The 21,810-nt window shown below is 55.0% G+C and overlaps 1 protein-coding gene across 1 annotated transcript in view; it reads left to right on the top strand.

The window, feature by feature from the left end:
• The window catches only part of PRKCA (protein kinase C alpha), a 468,463-nt gene extending 460,186 nt beyond the window's left edge, over positions 1-8,277 (top strand). The window contains exon 18 of the mRNA XM_008067537.1: positions 6,851-8,277. Within this exon, the coding sequence (XP_008065728.1) occupies positions 6,851-7,015 (165 nt within the window). The 3' untranslated portion in view covers positions 7,016-8,277. The remainder of the gene's footprint in view (positions 1-6,850) is intronic.
• The last annotated feature ends 13,533 nt before the right edge of the window (positions 8,278-21,810 follow it).

The following is a 21,810-nucleotide window of genomic DNA, read 5'->3' as shown; positions in this document are numbered from 1 at the left end:
CCGCCTGGGCAGCGAGACCTCATCTCTACAATAAATAAAAAAATCAGTCCGGCGTGGTAGCGCGCACCTGTAATTCTGGCTACTCGGAAGGCTGAGGCGGAAGGATCGCCGGAGCCCAGCAGGTCGAGGCTGGGGTGGCCGGGAGTGGCCACTGCACTCCAGTCTGGGTGACAGAGTGAGACTCCAACTCAAAAAATAAAAAGAATTAAGCATCAGATATCATCTATGCATTAAATATGAATAATTATACCAGTAACAACATCCAGGTAGCAAATATCAGATGCTGTGTTCTTATGTAATTAATACAGCAACACTCGGGAAGATATATTTTTATCTTAATATATAGATAAGAATGTCATAGTATACAAAGTCACATGTCCTCTTAAAATATACCATAGACCTGAACTTTCACACAGAGTCCTCTGAGACAAAGTCCCAAAGACAGAAGAACTATGACATACTGCATATCCACATGCAAGTTTCAGCACTACACATTCTGTATGGCTAGTGAAGGAAAGATAGGGAAGGTTGCCTTGTGTCCTATACATACTATCACATAGATAAACCTTTTAAAGCATGCTTTAGCCAAACATGGTACCATACACCTATAGTTCCGGCTACTTGGAAGGCTGAGGCGGAAGGATCGCCGGAGCCCAGCAGGTTGGAGGCTGGGGTGGCCGTGAGCGTGCCCCTGCACTCCAGCCTGGGCGATGGAGTGAGACTTCAACTCAAAAAAAGAAAGCACTCACGTAATGTGTGGGTTACAGCCTGCATCCATCAGCAAACTCATCAATAAAGTAAGTCTTCCTCCAGAACAGAATTTCCCTATCTGAGCCGATGCCTCAGTAGGTGAGACAGGCACTGTCTAGCTTTGCCAGGGAAACCAAAGACTGAGCAAGTGAAGGAGGTCCCAGCCTCTTTTTAAATGATTGTTATTAAAGTTCTCTCTCTTTATGGTGGAATAGGTGGCTAACAGGGGGACGAGATAAAAAGTTGTGTCCCCAGCCACCGGTCTCAGGCTTCCTGATCTTTCTGCGACCTTCAGAAAGTTGCCTGCATGTGCAAACACGCGTACAGATGAGCGTCGTGCCACGTTGTATACCTTGTGTCTTTCACGTGGTGACACACCCCGGAGGCATCTCCATGTTGGCTCGTGTGAGCTTACGGCATTCTTTACGTGGCCGTTCCTGACTCTTGAGTTCCAGGCCAGGAACTGACTCTTCTCCAAATGCTCTCCTTTGTCCATTCTTATCCTCCAGACTTTCTGTACCAAAATGCACTGGCTTCAGTGGGCATCCCGGTCTTCGGTGAGCACATTTCCAGAACCTTGGGTGACTAATGAGAAACTAACCTCACTTTTAACCTTGACCGTGTGCTCCTGATTGTGTTGGTCATGCACGGAGGAGCATGTCCTGAGCATGCCGAGCTGCACAGGAAGAGCAGACCCACAGCCAAACCCCTCGCTGGATGGTCCCATAGTGTGGACCTCACCTCCCGGGAAACGCAAGCCAGACATGCCAGCCGTGTCTGCTGGCAGCTCATGTAAACGAGACTGGTGCACCACCACGCATCAGGGAGCTGTACCCAGATTCGCTCACTCGCGTGTTCCGCTCCGCCCGCCCTGGGCCTGGAAACGCAAGGCAGGTCCCCTCAGGCAAGCGCATCCTGCCGTGCCTGGCCTCTGGGCCATCTCCCCTCTTGATCTGTCTCTCCTTTCCCCTTTACTTACTCTGCAGTCTTCCTCCTCTTCTGGGCTTTGTTTGGTTTTGCTTTCTAACAGCAGTGTTTCGAGCCACTCACGTTTCCACGCTCATACTTCCTACGGAGTGCCCATGGTTGTGTCCTACATGCCTGAAACTCGGCGGTAAAGGCAGGGCCGAAACCAGCACACATGTCGCCCATACCCCGTGGCTCTCACAGGTCAGCGTCGCAGCTGAGCAGCCACTGTGCCCCACCGCCCAGCACGGCGGGTGGAGCACTGTGGGCAGACTGCCGGCCACACAGGGCTGGGAGGGGCACCGCCCAATCCCAGGTCCCCGGAGCTCACACCGTACATTGCTGGGTGACAACATCCTTACCTGGCCTGAGTTCTCCTAGACTCATCTCACTCCTTGATGAGCCAGCCATGTGGGTGGGAATGTCACCGGCGACCAGGGAGTGAATCTCTGAATCCAGAGGCAAGAAAAGGGGAGGCAGACGATTCAGAGCATCCCTCCCTCCCTCGCGTGTCGACCCCGTGCCTTCCACATGCCGGGTGCTTACTTGGCAGCCACGCTTGTGTGTGTCACCCTCCTCACTGAGGCAGCGTTCCACAGCTCCTGGATTCCCACAGCTGCCTCGGAAGGTGGGTGGTCACAGCCCGTCTCCCTCCGTGGAGAGAGGCGGGGAGTTGCCTCACACTACGCCTGTGTCTGGCTCTCCGGCCGAGTGCTCCTGTCCGCCTGCCCCTGCTTTCCCTCAGCCATCGACACTGCCAGTGAACACACGGCCTCGCCTGGTCTCGGGGGTACCAGAGGAACTCTTCTGGGCGCCCGTGCCGCTGTCCGGGTCTGGGCTCCTCCCACTGCCCTCTGCCCTGCATCTCTGCCCCACAGCAGTTGCGTGGTGGCACGTCACATCCCAGAGGGCCGGAGCCTCTGCTGGCCAGAGGCATAGACAGCGCACAGCCATCCAGGGGCTCTGCTCACAGGCGCAAGTGATGGTTCTGGCCGCTGCGTGTCATTGGGCGGCCGAGGAGCAAGAGGCCACGGACAGTCCAAACCCACCTGTGGTCACAGAGGGCTGTAGCGACTGTCCTTCAGACGGCTGTGGGGGAAACTTGCCGCATCCCCGCACTGTTGGAAGGCGCCTGCCGCAAGGCTCGGCCCGCCTTCACCCTCCCCTTGCTCACTCGGGCATCCACAGGTGCCTCGAGGCGCCCCCGGCCCTCCGTCTCCGGGCCTCTCGCTCCCTGCTCAGATCCAAGATGCTGCCCAAGGCCCCTGGCCCGTCACACTCAAGGTTGTGAGTAAGGTTGCGCTGTTGGTAGTAGGAGGAGCCTCTCGTCTGTCAGGCATCTACGGTGTGTCTTGTCCCCAAGACTCGGCAGAGCTCTGGTGTCATCATCCTCCTTGGCAGGTGGCAGTGGTGACGAGGACGGTAGCCCTTCTGAACAGAAACATCTTCAGAAACAGGTCATTCAGGATCCTCTCAAATTCGACTCCAAGAAGATGGTCTATCTCTGGGCCTGATTTTGCAAAGAACTGCAGAAGGCCGGTTATTAAAGCACTGAGAGCCCCGCGTGGCAAAAAAGTGTTATTTCTCACCAAGCCAAACCTGTGGTGAAAACAACTGTGCCCCCCCCCCCACGTGAGGGAAGAAAACTTTCTGGTGTGATCTTCCTCAGAGTGAAAGGCCCTTCTGAGCCGTGGGGTGAGGTGTCCCTCAGGTCAGCCCAGCCTCCCGGTCGCCCCGCCCCAGGGCCTGCTGAGACACGCCCACGTCTCTGTGTCCCACTGCCGAGGCATCGACTAAGCACTTCAGCCTTGCTCTTTGCCCTCAGCCTGTCCCAACCTCTGGCCTCCTCACCCAAGTGAACTGGTGCAAGCAAAGCTTTCATCTGCCCAAATGTGATTTCTCTCTCGTTGAGATCAGGGAAAGTTCCTGGGAGATTTAGAGCGAGAGAGAAGGAAGGTGTTTCCAGCGTGAGCAGCCACACGTCCCACTGGGTGAACTGCGGGGCGCAGCTGGGCGGGTCTGGGCTCCGTCCCCTCCCCTTGCTCTGCGGCCTTCAGCGTGGTCACTGTGAGAGGCTTTGACCAAGGAGGCTCTTGCCCCGCTGGCCACGCACCCGCGTTGTGGCAGTGGAAGCCCTTGGGCGCGACCCTTCCCCGGACGCCAGCTTTAGACTTTGATGTCCTGGAGCCCCTTCCCCAGACTGCTCAGCATGGGTGTCTCTGTGGTTCCCTTTGAGATCTTGGGAGTCTCTTTAATTTGCTCTTCGTTTATTTTTTATTATTTTGGCAGTAAATCTGTGGCTTCTGGAAGCTTTCCATTAGAAGGTGATTTATGAATACCTTAAAAATTATGCTCAAAGGGAAGGGTCAGACCTGTGTATTCTTCGCAGAACAGGCTGGCACGTTGAGCGCTCGCCCAACACCCGGCCAGAGGAGACAGGACATTTTGCCTCAGCTGGCCTGGCTCTTCCTTTGAGGGGCTCACATTCTACTATATTTCCCCCAGAAATTTTGCCTTGCTTATCTTTGCGTGGTTAGTGACTGTCAGGAAAAGTACAGATGTTCTCTTGCCATGGGAGCACATGTCCCAGCTCCTGGGAACCCTGGCAGTAGATGCACTCAGAATCTTCCAGGCAGTGGATGTGGATGAACTGGGCTCCAGCAGGGCGTGCTCCCCACAGCTGACCCCACCCAGCAGCACCCAGGTCCACAGTGCTTTTGCTTTGGGCTTCTGGGCTTCCAGACTTCCTGTCCTCTGCTTTTGCATTGGCTATTCCTGTCCGGCTTCCTGGTTTAGCGCCCACCCTGCCCTCACACTGCACCCAGGGCCTACTCGGCCTCACCTGACAGTCTTGGCATGTTCTCGAGTCTTCCAACAGCAGCACTGCTGACGTTTTGAGCCAACAGTCTTTGGGCGGGGGCCACAGGGAGAGGCTGCCTCGTGCAATATAGGATGTTCCACACTGCCCCTGAGCTCTGCCCCCCGGGTGCCAGACTTGCCCTGCCCAGGTATTGGCCCCCCAAAGTGGGTTCCCTCAGGGGCAAAATCGCCCCTGACTGAGAAGCACTTGAATATCAAAGGAGGGCTATTTCTTTGGCTGTTTCCACCATCACAGCAGCATCTGAACGTGGTACCCCACGGAAGGTGGATTCTGCTGGTTGAGCTGATAATCAAGCACAGACTCCTGATTAATGCCTAGGAAGAAACAGCGTGCACTTGTTTATTGTTTCCAAGAGGCTTTTTTTGATGCTTGGGAATGGCCTGTGCGTGTAGGGTGGTGTGTCAGGCTGTGCCTGCGCTGACCTTGGCTCTGAAGCACTTGGTACTCTTCCAAGGAAGTGCCCCATGGAGACGTTGAGTGTGAGTAGAAGCTCTGCTGTCCTGCGTGCAGGAGATGGGACCCAGGTGATGAGCTGGCCTCTCCACAAGTGACTTTAAAGGTCAACAGTCAGGTGCCTGCCTCTTGTCCTGTCCCTCCCATCACAGGCCCATCAGTCGCTGCCTGTGACCCTCCTGGGGCAGAGGGTTCTCATTCACATGGAAGTCAGCCCAGGAGGAAGGCTGTGTTGTAAAGACCTTACTCTGAACTTGTGGCTTGCTTTCCACCTCAGCAGGCACTTAGGAGCGGGTTTTATTGGAGGAAAAGAAAGTGGGACAAGTGTAATGAATCTGCCTGGGCAGCGAGACCTCATCTCTACAATAAATAAAAAAATCAGCCGGGCATGGTAGCGTGTGCCTGTAATTCCGGCTACTCGGAAGGCTGAGGCGGAAGGATCGCCGGAGCCCAGCAGGTCGAGGCTGCGGTAGCCGGGAGCGGCCACTGCACTTCAGTCTGGGCGACAGAGTGAGACTCCAACTCAAAAAAAACAAAAACAAAAACAAAAAAACTGGATTCTCCAGCAGACCTTCTAGAAGATAGAGAAAGCATGGGAAAGAGGCGGTGAGAAGCACAGCCTGTGAGGCCATCTTGCCCTCTTGAAAACACCAACACCGCATGCTGGACTCTCGCCATGCAGGGCTCTGTGTGAAACTCTGCGTGTCAGCCCTGTGACAGCCCTGTCACATGGTGTGATGATCTCCACACTTCACATATGAGGAAATCGGGTGGACGCCACCTCACAGCCCACCTAGAACCGTTCTCTCTCAAAGATCTGAGGAATTGCTCCTGTTGCTTTTGTGATACTACCCACAAGCCAGAGGACAGTGGGCTGCCACCTGTTGGAAAGCATTATCACTGTCCCCAGTGGAACCCCCAGCTTCCCCTGTTCAGAGTCGCCCTGGGCTTCTGGGGACTTCAACATGCCACAGCCCTCTGGGCAGCAGGAAGACTGGGGAGGACATCGCTTTTCCCCGTTTGGGGTCAGGCCTGCTTGGGCATCTGTGGGTCTCAGAGACCCTGACAGGGCAGCTCTGCCTGTGGCCCACCTGCACAGGACCCTGGAGGGGAGGGACATCCAAGACAGCAGGCTTTGCCCCGCTTCCCCAGGCACTGGTGCACACCTCCTCCAGTCTGAGGCCTCCCCACAGGTGAGCAGCACTCACCCTGCCTGCAGGTTGGCTGGCTCTGTCTAGGTGCGCTGAATTCCAGGTGGGCCCAGGCATGGAGCTCTCAACCTGGCCACCACACCTGCCCCATGTTGCTGGAAGCTTGATTTAGGGGCTAGAGTTTCTGGAACATCCCAGTTGGAAGGCAACGATAACACAGCTTTTACTTTATTACAAATACCGTGGCAAAGAGCCAGAAGCAGGCAGTCACCTCGCCCTCCTGGTTCAGGGGTAACTGCCCGCTGGCACCCCAGCCTGTCGCTGTGGAGCCGTGCTACGTGTGTGCTCACAGCCATGCTTGCTTGGGAGGTGGGGGAGAAGAGACAGCCAGCCTGTTGCTGCTTACTGCCGACATGTCTGCCGCCTCGGGTTTCCACTCGGGAGCGTCTGAAGACTCCCAGGGCGTGGCTCGCCAGCGTCCGCTGTGCCTGGCTTTTGGATCCAGTGGGCCCGCAAGTCCCCCGAGGCTTCCCTGCCCACCCAGCCCGATTTCCCCAGACTGCACCCCTCCCACAGAGGCTCTCAGGGCGCTGCCCCCGTGCCCTGTAATATTTACTGACTTCTACTCCTTTGTCTCTTTCCTCCACAGTGTGGCAAAGGCGCAGAAAACTTTGACAAGTTCTTCACACGCGGACAGCCCATCTTGACGCCGCCCGATCAGCTAGTCATCGCAAATATAGACCAGTCTGACTTTGAAGGGTTCTCGTATGTCAACCCCCAGTTTGTGCACCCCATCCTACAGAGTGCAGTATGAACCTCACCAGCGAGAACAAACGCCGCCCTAGCCCCCAGCCCTCCCAGCGGTGGGAAACGATCCTTAACCCTAAAATTTTAAGGCCACGGCCTTGTGTCTTGCTGTACATCGAGGCCTGAAAATTGTAGGGTTATTAGTCCAAACATGGTCACTGTTCAGGGTCTTCTCTCTTACATCCAAGAACATTATCTTAGTGGAAGATGATACGTGATGTACAGTGTCCAGTTTAATTATGTAGAAGTCACATTTGGCGGTAGGCTAACCCTTCCTAGAAAGCAGACTCTTGCCCCTTTTTGGTACGATTTGACATATCTTCCATATCCTCTGTCTGGGGATTTTCACCATGGGAGTCCCCAGTCAGAGACGCAAAAGCTGGCCCACACAGCCTAGAGGGCTGGAAACATCTCCCAGGACATCTTTGGAATGAAAGAACACAGAGCCCAGAGTGAGCAAGGAGAGGCTGGGGTGGGGGAGGCTTCGAAGTACCCAAGTCCCCGCTGCTTCTGTTCTCTGCCTCGATGGAAACAGTCCCTAGACTCCAAGAGGCCAGGATGAGCCCAATTACTGTTCCCAAGCATTGACACGTCGTCATCCAACCACAGTCCGGTGGTTACCAGTTTTTAAAAAAGAAAGACACATCAGGTCCTCAGATGGGCATTGGGTGGGTCTGTCATCTGGCACCCTCCTTGGCTGGTAACTGTCTTGACGCTTGCATTCTTTTTAAGAGGCCAAATTGTCTAAGGACTTCGCTACACGAGCATGTGAAGCCGTTTCAGATCAAGGACAGACCCGTGTGTGTGTTCGTTTCGATCTCGGGGAGATTATTCTTCGATCCAGGGTGCCATCAGTCATCATGCCACTACTCACGAGTGTTGTCAGCCAACCCACCCCGACCGAGACTTTGCTCCCTGCGTTGTTCCCCTTCCCAGGACGCTGAAGTGTGTGCCCTGCCCCCTTTTGTACTTATTTATTTAATAGGCTGCGTGTCGTTTCTGAAAGTCTGATGTACAGTGACTTAACCGAAGTGTCGATTCTCACATCAGCCCCCACTGACTTGTCTTCCTTCTCCCGCCCTTGACGGCCACTTAGGGATGAGAACAATATAATCTGTGTGGAATGACACACCTGGAGCTGTGGCATCAGGACACGCAGGTGCAAAGCGGCTCAAAGATGTCTTATCGCTAGAAGGAGTTTAATATGTTTTGCAAATGCATCATGCAATTTATTTTGCATGTTTATAATAAACCTTCATAACAAGTGAATCTATATTATTGATATAGCCACATCAAGTGCAAAGAGAGTATGATAATTAGTTTATAAAACACAGCCGTGCTACGTTTGTGACGGTCTTTGTTTCTGATCTGCTTTTATGATTAAGCTTTAGCTTAATTCTCTGCTCCCGTGCTCTCTCCCCTCCCCTCTCCCCGCACACTGGCACTGTGTCAGACACATCACTTTCTTAATGCAGATCTAATTTCAAAGTGAATGGCTACTTTACAGGAGCAATTAGGCTTTTACTACATAGTGTGTATATATGTATATATGTACTTGATTCTGCCTGCAGACAGCAGTTTTGATTGTGGGAGTCGTTTTTGAGACGAGACTCTCTCCGCTTCTCAGTGCCGTCTTCCTTTCGGGATCCCCTGCCGCTCTTCATCTTGGGACAGCAGGAAGTGTCTGACTCCAGAATGCCTCGTGTGTTTGTGCACGTGTGCCGTCCTCCCAGCGCCTGGGCTGAACTCCGTGTGCTCTGTTTGTTTTGTTCTTCCTCTCGGCCTTGAGGCTGGTGGTGACTCCGGGGTGGGAGGGACAAGGAGCCTCCCTTCGTGCTGTGTCCCGGGATGTGCCAGAGTCACGCAGTCTATCTTGCCCTCCCTGCGCGGCTGCCGCGCGCTCCCACACACACAAGCAGCCCCTGAGCTCAGCCGTGCCAGCAGGCACTTTGCAGAGGCTGCAGGCTTCCTTCCGGCCATCGCTAGAACTGGCCTTTCTGGTCTTGTGAGGAGCACTTCCTTGGCGAGACGCCCCCGCCTCCCAGTGCCAGGTCCTCAGAGGAGCCAGGTTCTGTAGCAGAAAGGAAAGGTCACACAGTGCAGCTCTGTTCTCTCAAAAGCATCCCCCTCGGGCTGTTGCCTGAAGTCCACACAACACACAACCACTGAAGGGGCTTTGAGGTGAGAGGCCTGGGCTGTCCTATAGTCCTGTAAAGCCCCGAGGAGGGGAGAGAGGAGTAGGGCTGGACCAGGCCAGACCAGAGCTATTTCTCCTGTCATCTGCTGCAGTAGACATCAGAACTCCAGAGGGGCCTGGCTTCTCCCTCCCTGCAGTCCTGTGGTCTGCACACATTCAGGGTGTGTTCCGACCAGGTGTCCTCATCTAACCCCATGGGAAACTGAGGGAGCAGCTGATAGGAAGAGCCTAGGAGACAAGCGGGCCAGTCGCCCTGCCCTGGAATGGAGGGAGTGGCCCCAAGACAATCCCACACAGAATACGTGGGGCTAGGGACCATGCACCCAGCACCCCACGCTGCCTGCCTGTCCTAAGCAAGCAGCAGGCTCGTGCTTCGCCTCACAGCCAGCACATGGTTCCAGGTTGACACTGCTCTAGAAAACATACTCGCCGCCTCAGCTGCCTTGTATCATTTCAGAATGCGTGACAACGCTTTTAAAGAAAATGCCCTGGCCGTGGGCCCAGCACACCGCCTGGGGGATGGCAGACTCGAGGTCACACTCCGGGGAAGCAGTGAGAATGAGGGCCTGATGCAGTGTGACCATGATGTGGCCGTTGCACACGCTGCTGAGAGCTGGATTTTGGTGAAGGCTCGTGGCTTTAAAGACCCGAGCAGCCCCAGGCAGGCGTGGCGGACAGACTAAGTCGTGTGAATAACCACGAACCACTGGTACCCACAGAATTGGTGTCTAAAGTCCTGTGGCCCTGCCCCACTCTGTGGCCGTTGTGTGAAGTGTCAGCAGGAGGGCCCCTGTGCGCTGCAGCAGCTGTGTCCGAGGCTGACGGGGAGGCGAGTCCCTGGGGGACCCTTTAGGAAGGACCAAGCACTGCCTGTGTTTTGGGGGACCCGTGGGGGTCTAGGCCACCCGGCAGCATCTAGACTGTCCAAGTCTCCGTGGGCTGTCGCGCTGTGACCACAAAAGGCCGCTCGAGTTGCCCTGCCGTAATTTCCCCTCGGAAGGTGGCCGCTGCTCAGCAGAACTTCCCTCTGGGGCTGCAGGCCATGGGCTGGCAGCCCACTGCCTGGCTTTGCAATGAAAGCCACCAGGTGCCCAGCTGAAAGGAAGCTGCTGGCGTGTGCTGCCAGCCGCAGCCCTCAGAAGCTAATGGGAGGCCGCATCCAGGCAGGAGCTCCCTCAGAAGCTGACCGCGAAGCCCAGGGGCCCAGATGATTGCTCTCTAGCTCTGAGTTCTCCCCGACCCCAGGCCTGGCGCGGCAAATCTGTGGGATACATCAGGCTTTCATATCAGGAATTTCGATGGAAGATCAGGGGTCGAGAGCCATTTGGAAGCTCACCTGAGTTACTGGGTGGAAAGATGCTGAAAGACCAAGATGAGGGCGACCAGCAGGCAGCTGTCGAGGACCTCTGAGCCAAGTCCTTAGAGCATGGAGACTTGCTGGAATGAGGGCGCAGGCCCCAGGAAGCCCCCACTGGCATGCTGAGAAGGGAGAGGGAGGCTGAGGTCAGGAAGGAGCTGGAGAGTCATGGGCTTCGTGCCTCCAGGAAGATGCTACAGTCGGAGGCAGAGGCGGTGGTGCCATCATCAGCGGCTTTCTGCTAGAGGTTGGTGCTGGCGGAAGTCGCCGTCTGCAGGTCCTCAAGAGTGGTTTTGCAAGGGACACGGTCTGTTCCTCTTAAAACAGCCCCCAAATGCCAGCAACATCCCCACCAGCTGCTAGAAGCCCTTTCCCCTGCCTACCTTGAGAGAGCCAGCCGTCTCTCGGGAGAGCCACCCCATCCTGAGGCCCCTGGAAGCCAGTAGGTTCCCGTCCGTGTTCCCCTGTGGCTTCCTGCCGAGATGTGTGGTAGTGCAGGATGGGTGGGGAGGACGCAAACACAACCAGCACCTCGTCCACTTGGCAGAGGAGATGTGAGGTTTTTGCAGGGATTTGTTTTCTTAGTACTGAAAAGGGGAAAAGGTGAGAGTCACAAAGATGACACCATCTGACAGTCACTTTTCTCACCCTGATCTTAGGAGGTCACCTGTTTCTAGCGTGTGCATGTCACACCACCTCCTGTTTGTTTATGACCCAACCAGGGCAGGAGTGCCTGTTCCCCCACCAAACACACCAAACGGTCATGATCATGAAACAGACGCCGAGCCAGGGGCCCAGAACCGCGATCTTAAGAGTTAGAAGGACAGCAGTAGGCATGACAGCCATCAGGAAGGAGGCGGGCTCTCGTCAGTGGCTGCACACCAGTTTGACAAAGACTGTTGGAAGGTGTTTTTAAAAAATCAGTTTCCTCGTGCTGCTTGGGCGCTGTTTTCTGAAACGTGCTGGCCAGTCAACATTCCTGTCCTCTCTCCTTTGGGATGACACAGTAAATCTCAGAATGCCATGTAATTCTGCTGTTAGAAGACCCAGAAAGTCGGCAGAGGTTCCCTGTGTCAGGCGTGGATGAAGGCGGTCATCTAGAAGTGATGTCAGCCACAACGTTGTCAGTTCCGTAAGGTCAGGGAATCTTTGGGAAGGCTAAAGGCGTGAATGTTTGTGATCCCTGTGCCTCTCATCTCTGTGATCGTGTGTCACTTAATACCTGTGTAGGGTGCACTCAGCCATCAAACAGCCTTACAGTGACCCTACACAAAGCCCACAAATTCCAAAGACTTTTTATTAACCTTAAGGAAGAAATTAATTTGTTGATTCTGATAGAACACTGAATATACTGGGCCATTTGTACTTTTTATAGAGAACTTTAATAACTCAATTATTCTTTAAAAATGAGTTTTTAAAATCAAGCTACTGACAATTGCATATGATTCCAATCACCAGGAGCCTATGGACTCAGTCTGGGTCGACTGGAGCGCCCCTGGCCTGCATCCCTGCTGCAGGATTTCCCCATACCAGTCAGGTGCGGTGTCCACATCAGAACCACTACAAGTTCAGGTGGAACTTGCTGGCAGGCTGGTGCTCGGTGAGTTTTTAATAAACACTGGGGACAGCTGCTGAAGTGCTAGAAACTTTAAAGCTGTAGGAAAGATGGCCTTGTCGTCCACTACCCAGATGTAGTCCTCGTATAGCACTCTCAGGGGTCTCTGGGACCCCCTTCCTCTGTGAGGCTCTGTGATCCCCTTTTGGCAGGAGGAGGGGGACGCTTGCTCAGCTCTGTCCCCTGAGCCCTCTGGTTCCTAGGTCTCTCACACTGGGTGAAGATTCAGAGATACCTGTGAGGATTTGCCCACTGGGCAGTTCAGAAGTACTTCCATATCCCGAGAAATAAGAGGTGCCAGCAAGCATGCCTGTTGGCATCTTCCCGCCTATGTGAGTAGACAGAACCCGACTTCTCAGAAAATAGGAATCAAGTCCTCTTTCTGGAGCCTTTTTTTCTAAAATAAGACAAAAGCAGCTTGCATTTTCCGATTAAACAACTGTCTTTGTCTCCTCTGCTTAACTTTAGGAGTATCTAATCCTGTGATTGTAGATGTGTGTTGATATTCCTCCTGGAAGAATGTGATTATTTTCTTGAAGGGTTGGCTCAGTGGAGAATTCAAAATCATTCATGAAGGCAGTCTAAAGGTTTTAAAAATTAACCTCCTGTCCCTGCTAGTAGGGTCTTTCCAAATACCTTTTATAGACAGAAACGTTTGAAATCGCTGCTTTTGCTACATGGTTTTTTGTGTGTGAAGGACATACCATGTTAAACCATAAGTCGAAAAACATCATGTAAGATCTCAGTGTGTCTGGAGGAAGACACGGAAATGAAGGTCTTTCCTTCTGTGTGACCACCTGCTGACAAAGTGGGGGCCGCTCGACGGTCGAGTGGCACTGGTTCCACAGCAGAGAGATGGATGTATAAACTGCTGCATTGCTCTCTTCAACTTGTATACCCTCGAGTCCTCATCTGCATGACATGCTTTGTTAGAGACATTAACTGTAGTTTGGGAGCAGGTGTGTATGAATAAAGACAATGCCCGTTTCTGCGTGTGCCTGGCCTCGTTTGCGTCCCTTCCCAGCACGGCAACGACTGTTCCTCAATGTTCACTGGGCACACCGGACCCTGAACAGCCTCCACAGATCACGCACGACTCTCCACTTAAAGTCACTTTCTTTTTCTTGAAACACTTCATGCTTTGAATCAGAACCCACGCAAACAGTACCTGGGATAAAGTCGTGGTTCGTCATTCATTCATTCATTCATTCATCTACCAGCACTGAGCACCTGCTGGGGGTGGGAGTCGCCCAGACCCTAGGCACACAGTGGCCCTGCCTGGGACGCTTACGTTCTTTCCCCCACCCCCAAGGGCAGGGGGCACGAGCCACGGGTGAGGACGCCATGCAAGGGCGAATGGTCCCCTTGCACTGGAATAAAAGATCCCAGAAGAAATTCTGCCCAAATCTCAAGAGTTTTCCTCCCGAAATAGGTGTTTTCCCCACATCCTGATGGCTGCCTGTGGCGTCAGCTTCAGGACTGTCCCACTTTTCGTGCCAGCAACCTCCTTCTGCCTTGGGGGAGGCTTCCTAATGGGAACATTCAGAAACACCCAGCCCCCAAAACTCAACGCTGTGGAGGGATTTAGCCCCCCAAAGAATTGAAACAACAGCGGCAACAAAAACAATTTCTGAAAGCCAAGGATCAGCCTTGGCAGAGTTTGCCTTTGCCGCCTCTTGCTCCTTTGGGGAACACTGTCCCCGGGCGCCCACGGCTCTATCCGCCGCCCCCCTCCCCCACGCCCTGTCGCGCCCCTCCTGATGGGCTCCGTATCCGGACTCCCCGTCTGGCCTCCTCCCTCCAGGCCCGGCTCCCGCCAGCGGAGTGCCAGTGCCCCGCCCTCAGACTCCGCAGTCCCCTGCAGCCTCCTGGAAGTTAAGGGCCTTTCAGCTGCCATGCAGGCAAAGGGAAGGTGTTTCGGAGAAAAGCGAAGGGTCCCCGCGGTAGCCTAGTCTCTGGCCCCCGGGCTGGCCCTGAACTTTACTCTGGGCTGGTTGACTCCACGTAGACAGGGCTGAGCTATCCCTCTCGCTGCTGGGAAGGGCGAAGAGTGGCCTGCGATGGCTGCCAGCCCTTTGCCTCCCTCGGTGTGTGGCTTATCTTGTTTCGTTTTCGCTGCCAGGCAGGATGGAGCAGAGCAGGTCGTCATGCACACAGCGGCACCCTCCAAGCAGCCAGCGACCGGCGGGGCCTGCGTGTGCCCGCCCAAGAGGACTCTGGAGGGCAGCCTCAGAGGTCCAGCTGGGATGAAATGTGGCTGGTCCTCCCAGTCCCACAGAGGTCAAGGGAACAACCTGAGCACCAGGCGGTGGACAGTTGTCCTTCCAGGGATGTCGTTTGCCACCCAGAGTGGAAGCTCAAACACTAGTCCAGTCGTGGCCTTCCCATCCCACGCCACCCCTGCCCGCCAGATTCACTCGCGAGGTGCTGCTGGGTCTACGCTCCATCGGGGGACCCTTGGGGGCCCTTTGCCACCTGGGGCACATGGAACCATCCAGAGACGTTTTTGGTCGTCACAACTAGAAGCCTCTACTGCCCCCTAGCCTGTAGAGCCAGAGATGCCACCAAGCACCCGCGACATACAGGATGCCCCACAGCAAGGCATCCTCCCACCCAGATGTCAGGTGCTGGTGTTGAAGACCGAATCTGAAACGTGCTCCAAGTCCTGCTTCGCTCCTGCCCCTCGCCCCCCCAGCCCGGCGTCCTTCATGTCACCCCGGGTCCCTCGCAGCCCCCTCTACCCAGCAGCCAGCAGGACCTCCTCTGAGCAGGTCCCTTCTCCTGTGGAGAGCCCTCCAAGGGCTTCTGCCACCGAGGCTCCCCATGGCCTTCGCTCCTCACTGGCCAGCGTGCTGGCTAGTGGGTGGGAGGGTGAGCTCGGAGAGGCTTGGCCTCTGCACGCGTGTGCGTGTGCATTGGGCACGTGTGCAAGAGGGTGGGTCCTGGCCTGTCAGAACACGTGCTCCACCCGCGGAAGCAGCTCCCGGTCCTGTTTGCCGCGGGGTCCCAGCACCGGGAGCAGCTCTGGGCACGGGGTGGAACTTGAATGTTTGTCAGGTGAGTAAATAAGCGAAGGGACCTGAGCCTGGCGAGGTGTCCCGGAGGCTTTTCCGCTGCGGGCTGTGCCCTCGAGGCACTCACAAACTCAAGGAGACCACTGGCCGCACAGGACTGAGGACGGGTCGCCTCTAGGAAGCTCATCGGGAGCCCCCAGCCTGGCATCTGGAGGCCACGGCCACCCACGTCCCCCGTGCATGGCTCTCCGAACCCCTCCTCGTTCTCTGGTGGTGACATGCTGGTTCAGCTAGAACACCAGGGGTGGGCCCAGGCCAAGGCCGCCTGGTTCCCACCACCCGCCCAGGTGTGTTGCCCGGGAGCCCGCAGGGAGTGGGCCGGGAGAGCTTTCTTCCAGAGAGCAGAGCAGGCGTCTGCCCGAGATTCTTCTTCTAACAAAGCGAATCCGTGAGTGCCCCGGAGAGGTCCGATCTGGACGAGATAAGTAGGAACAGCGCTGGGGAGAAGAAGGCTGGCCTGGACTCGGTCTCGGCAGGAGAGAGGGCAGCTAGAGCCAAAGTGCGGAGCAGGCATAGCCTCGAGTGAAGGGTGCGAGCCCGGGGACCAGCTGGGGCTGCCAGGCCTTCTTCAGGTGACTTCATGTGCGTTTACTTAAAGCCCACGGTGGCCCCACCCTCAACCCCCCAGGGTTCTTGCCTCGCGCATTTTACCGAAAGGGAAAGCCATGTCCCGGGAGCGTAAATAACAACACCCAGGTGCGCAACACCAGACAAACAGAGCCTATGAGAAGAGCAGAGATGTGAGCATGCCAGATGACTGCCTGGAGGAGGAGACAGTGAGGCTGCGCTCTGATGGAGGAGAGGCTGAAAAGGGGAGGCCACGGCAAGCAGAAACCCGAACCAGGCAGGAGGGGAGGGCTGACATGCAGCCAGGGCCCCACTTGTGATCCGAACATACTTGTCTCACTGAGCACTCGTGGCGCCTCCGTGAGGTGGAGGTCATGGGTCACATCTCACAGACGGGGAAACTGAGGCCCAAGGCAATTAGCCGGCTTCTGGAGACACGGCTCCTCAGTAGCGTGACGCGGCTGGGCCCTGGGTCTCTCTGACCTTTCTACCCTTGCCCCACTGGGGGTCAGAGGTGACAATGGGTGGGAAGATGCCGGGCCAGAGCCCATGGGCGCCCCCATCTGGCTTCTTCAAGGCCCACCCTGTCACCCAGGGGCAGGTGACTGTGATGCCAGTGAGACTGGTGCCCTCGGTAACTGTTTCTGGAAGTCTCTCTCCCACCTTCACCCTCCTCCTTCTGGCTTTTTTTTTTTTTTTTTTTTTGAGCAGTCTGAGCGTGGGAGGAGAGAGAAAAATAGCACCACAGTTCTCAGAACCCAGCAGGCACCTTTGCAGCCGCCCTCACCTGGCTGACTCTTGCCTGGAGAGGCCCAGGAGGAAGGAGGAAGCTGGCAGGAATGGTTGGCTGGCGCCAGGCTCACCCTCCCACCTCAGGATGGCCCTGAGGCTGAGACCCACCCCCTCCTCCCTGCCCCAGAGTCCAGAGCAATCTGAAGCCCGCCTTCGCCAGTGGACAGGAACTTGTCAGACAGAAATAACTGATTTCTCTGGCAATGGGCAACTCAGGGGAAAAACGATTGGACTTGATGAGGGCAGAGCACGATACGAGTGCTTTGCTTTTTAAGAAAGTATGCAAACATATCCCCTGCTTATTGTCGCTGATGCAAGGAACAGAAACTCCCGCCATTCCAAGACAGCTCACCTGCCTGGAAACCTGCTCACTGGGTGTCATCGCTATCCGTCGTCTTGCTCTCTGTTCGTGGCAAAGCCCCCTTGCCAAACCCCTCTGGGCCTCCAAGCTGGTCATGAGAGCAGAGTCGCAGATGCCGAGTCACACATCTTTCAGACATTTTCTGATAGCTCAAAAACCTGTGAATGCATGCCATTCAGAAAGGACGGGGTCTTCTCTGAGCAGGAATGTCTTTCTTTCATGAACTACACCCCTAAGGCTTTATTTATAAGTCCCAATTTGGGTTTATTTGAAGAGACGCACGATACACCAAGCAGGCGAGCATGGAGTCCACTGAGATGTTCGCAATATTCCTCAGTCTTTTGTTGCTGTCCTGCCCACAACTGTCTCTAGAGTCGTTTTTTAAAATCTCATCTTTATTCTCTGTGTTCGTTTCTTTTCACCTGCATTTCATCCGTTTATGTGGCATTTGATTAAATACTTAGCCAAAAAGCAAATGAGCAGGCATCAAAGTTTTGAGAAGAAATTGACATATTCTTAGTAACTGCCGTATTGTTGGAATTGTAGGTTTTTCCGGTTTTTTATTTTTATCTTTTAAACAAGTCAGTGATAAACACCATCTTGTTCCTAAACTTTTGAGTGCATTTTGAATTATATCCTCAGTTGGATTCCCAGAAATTTAATGACGGAACATTCTTGAGACTCTTGGTATGTATTTCCTATCTTGCCTCTTGAAACCCTGTTTTCCAAGGTGACATTTTCTTGCTCTCAGATTAACAACGAGTGTTTCTTTCAGTGTTTACTGGTTTGTTGTCAAGCGTCTTCGGCTATTCAGTCAATAAATATTTATGTGAGCCCTAAACTATGTGCCAGGGATGCAATGATCACCAGAGTTTAGAGTCAGAGAGCATTTGGGGCTCTTGCCTCTTTCTCCAGGGTCGAAGTGGCTTGAAAGCAAAATACTTCCAATGAATGATAAGATAAAAGAAGACAGCCGGGACCAAGGACAATAAAAACATCTTGCTATGGTTTGAATATGGTTTGTTTTTCCCCACCCAAGTTCGTGTTGAAATTTGATCTCCAGTGTGGCAGTGTGGGGAGGTACTTGGGTCACGGGGCAGCTTTCTCTTGGAGTAAAACCCTTCCTCGAGGGGGAGTGAATCTCGCTCTCCAGGAGTGGGTTCATCCCAGAGGTGGTGGGTTGTTAACAGAGTGCGTCTTCCTTGGCTTCTGCGCCAGTCCTCCCTCACCACGTGGTCCCTGTGCACACCCAGCTCCCATTACGCTTTCTGTCGTGAGTTGAAGCAGCCTGGGCCATCATCAGAGGCAGCGGTGCGGTCTTGAATGTCCCAGCCACCAGGGCGGTGAGCCAAATAAGCCCCGTCATAGACGACTCAGTCTCAGTAGTTATAGAAACACAAAACAGACTAAGGCAGCAAATTGGCACCAACAGTGGGGTGTTGCTGTGGAGATACCTGGGGACGTAGAAGTGGTTTTGGAACTGTCCAATGGGCAGAGATTGGAGGAGTTTGGAGGAACGAGCTAGAAAGAGAGTGTATTACCGTGAATGGAGCATCAAGGGCAGCTCTGGTGAGGGCTTCGAAGGCAGGCTGGAGCTCTTTAGAGATTGAAGTGGTTGTGGCCAGAACTGATGGGAATGTGGGGCGCAAAGGCCATGCTGATGAGGTCTCGGGGGAAATGAGGTTGCCACATGACTGACTTCTTGAGCTCTCTGGTGCCGAAGCACATGTCACTTCTGGGCTGCTTGGGCAGGGAGCAGCTTCCCAAGGTCTCCATGGGCATCCATGTCCACACAGTGTTAGTTCTGCTGGTGAGCAGGATGCTGGAGTAGTGGGAGTGTGGCAGCTTCCACCCAGACTTGAGAGGAGGTGTCACAAGGCCTGGGAGCCAGGCAGAACCCTGCTGCAGGGGCAGACCCCCCTCAGGGAGAATCCCCACGTGGGCAGTGCCTAGTGTGGAGCCCTGAGCTGTGGAGCCATGGGCCGCATACAGCACCCACCGGGAAAAGCCACAGGCCCTGACTCCAACCTGGGAGAGCAACCACGTGGCCTGTGCCCAGCACAGCCACGGGGTGGGGCTGCCCAGGGCCTCAGAGCCCACCCTCGCCATTGTGCCCAGATGTGGGGCAAGGGGCCAAGGGAGATCATTCTGGGGCCTTGCACTGAATGTCTGCCCTGCGAGGTCCGGACTTACGCAGGCCGTTCCAGCCTCACGTCGTGGAAGTGAAGACCTTGCTTTTGATTTTACAGGCTCATAGCTACAAGGAACTGGCCTTGAGTCTCCTATGTGACTTCAGACTTCTGAGTTGATGCTGGAACACGCTAAGATGTTGGTAGCCTTGGGATGGAAGGATGGTATTTTGTGTGTGAGGAGGACATGAGTTGTGGGGTCCGGGGACCAGACACTGTGGTTGGGGCAGGGCTTGCTTTCCGCGCCAGAACTCACGTTGAAGTGCGACGCCGACGTGGTGCGGCTTCGAGGGGGTTCAGAGGCGTGTTTGTGTCACGGAGCAGGGCCCTCGGGTGGCTTGGTGCCACTCTGGCAGCGGTGAGTTACCAACTCTTCTTAAAACTTTTCATTTTGAAGTAATTTGAGACTCGAAATCATTTTCGAAAATCACATAGAGAGTTCCCACGTCCCATCACCCAGCTTCCCAACAAACAGCCTACATGACAATAGTACACTATTAAGACCAGGAGAAGAACAGAATAAAATACTGTTCACTAAACGACACACCTGGTTTGGGTCACGGGTTTCACATCCGCTCATTGTGTGTGTGCTGCTATGAAATCCTACGTACAGCTCATGTAGCCAACGCCATAACCAAGATAAGGAACCCTTCCTGAGAAAGAAGAAAGATGCTCACTTGTCCTCCCCTTTCTCGTCCTCGCCTACCCTCTGCCGGAGCCCCAGCAGCCAGGGGTCTGCTCTCCCTCAGGGTGCTCTCGTGGTTTCTGAGGCGTGACCGGAGTGGAGGCACACAGGACTTGACCTTCCGAGGACGTTTCTCCCCCCGCTGGCCCGTTTCCTCCAGACGTCAGCTTCCCTGCCTCCTCCTGCCCCTCCTTGGCTCCGGCTCCTTCGAGCGTCTGCATCCATCGGTTGGTGGGTCTTGGCACTTTTCCGCAGAAGGAACCCGATGGCTTGGCGCACATTCAGGTCCTGCCGTGTCATCGGTCACTGGCAAGCCTGGCTTTCCAGGGCCAGGCTCCCGTGACTGGTCACCTCATCTGGGCTGAGGGGAGTAGGCTGCTGACATCAAACATTGCCCCTCAGCCCACCCTGTCATCAAGAGATGAGCAAAGGTCCCCTCCGAGAGGGGGCAGGAGTGACAGAAGCCGGGACTGGCATATCTTCTTTGCAGTTCTTTGGACACAGCCTGTCGATGGCCTACCTAATGGCTGTTCCTCCGCTCGCCTTCCTCTGCTGATAGCGCCCCTATTTGGGGCTGACTGTGGGTAGCTGTGTGCTCCCTGGGTCCTCGGGAGGCGGGTGTTCATCGGGGCAAGCCAACCACGGGCGGTCCATTCTCCTTGCTGATGGCTGGTGCAGCATGTGACTCAGAGAGACCTGGGTGGGGACTCCTGTGGCCAGCTCTTGGCCTCTGAAGGGACTGTGGCAATTAACCAGGCTGGGAGCGGGGCCAGGGAAGAACAGCTTGCCATCACAGCGCTCCTGAGGCTTTCTCCAGTGTGAAAAAGACATCGTTCTGGGGGGTTTCTCCAGGGGGCCTTGCCCGGGGATCGCTGGCCAGAAACCCACCGCTGTGGCAAGAACGATTCATAGCAAAACAAAACAGAACAAAACTAAGAACAACAGAGGAAGGATGAAAGGCCTGAGAGGAGATGCTGGGAAACTGTATTAGACTGAGAAAAGGCAGAGTGATTGTTTTGTGAGTTAGACCCACATGACTTCTGTCCGCGGAGGTTCCCGCCCCTCCCATGCACCTGGCATGCACCTGTCTCCAGGCTTTGCCTCAGTTCGAGAGGAGGAGAGCATTGTTCTCTAGTCCAGGGAGTTGTGCCTCAGAGGAAGTGGCCGTTGTTCCAGCCTAACCAGGGGACATTATATGACTGATTGTCTAAACCAGGAGCAGTGTGAAAGCACCAGAGTGAGCCGGTGACTCCACTGGGGCTGTGGACCTGCCCAGGACCACCCAGAGCAGCCATGGGATCACCTAGCACCCTGCCCACCGTTTCTGACCGGAGCCCTGCCGCATGCCTGCTGGTGCCTTGCCTCACCGCTTGGGAAATGTCCCTCCCCTACTCGAAGCTTGTGAATCTGTGGTTGTCTCTGTCAGGGTCTCTCAGCCTTGGCACTGTGGCATTTTGGGCTGCATTATTTTCTACTGTGGGGACTGCCCTGTGCTCTACAGGACATTCAGCAGCATCCCTGGCCTCTGCCCACCAGATGCCCGTGATCATCTCCCAAATGTCTCTGGACACTTGCCAGATGTCTCTGGGAGGCAAAATCACTCACATCCATCCTTCAGTCCAGGGTAAGCCTGTGGGCTAAAGCTTACCCGGACAGTCAGGCTTCCTCATCTCCATACCTACAGAGAGTGAGTCGCGGGACAGGACAGGGACTGCCTGCAGGGAGGGTAGGTGGACACATGGAGGGCACCCAGCCAGTGGGGAGAAGCATGCTCCTCCTCTGAGGCGGCTTCATGGGTCTCCGCTACGATGTGCATGGCCTGGCATCCAGGTGGGAGAGCGTCCAAGCCTCCCAACCACATAACGTCCGTGCCATGGAGAGCCAGTCTGGGGGATAGCCCAGAAACGTGTTGCCCTTGCCGTGGAGAGCATCATGGCTGGGTCACCCCCGCCCCACTGGGTGGGC

Source organism: Carlito syrichta, unplaced genomic scaffold (assembly GCF_000164805.1).
Source record: "Carlito syrichta isolate Samal-C Ts95f unplaced genomic scaffold, Tarsius_syrichta-2.0.1 Scaffold309696, whole genome shotgun sequence".
NCBI lineage: Eukaryota > Metazoa > Chordata > Mammalia > Primates > Tarsiidae > Carlito > Carlito syrichta.
Note: the sequence above shows the minus strand (reverse complement) of the source record. Positions and strands in the feature narration are given on the sequence as shown.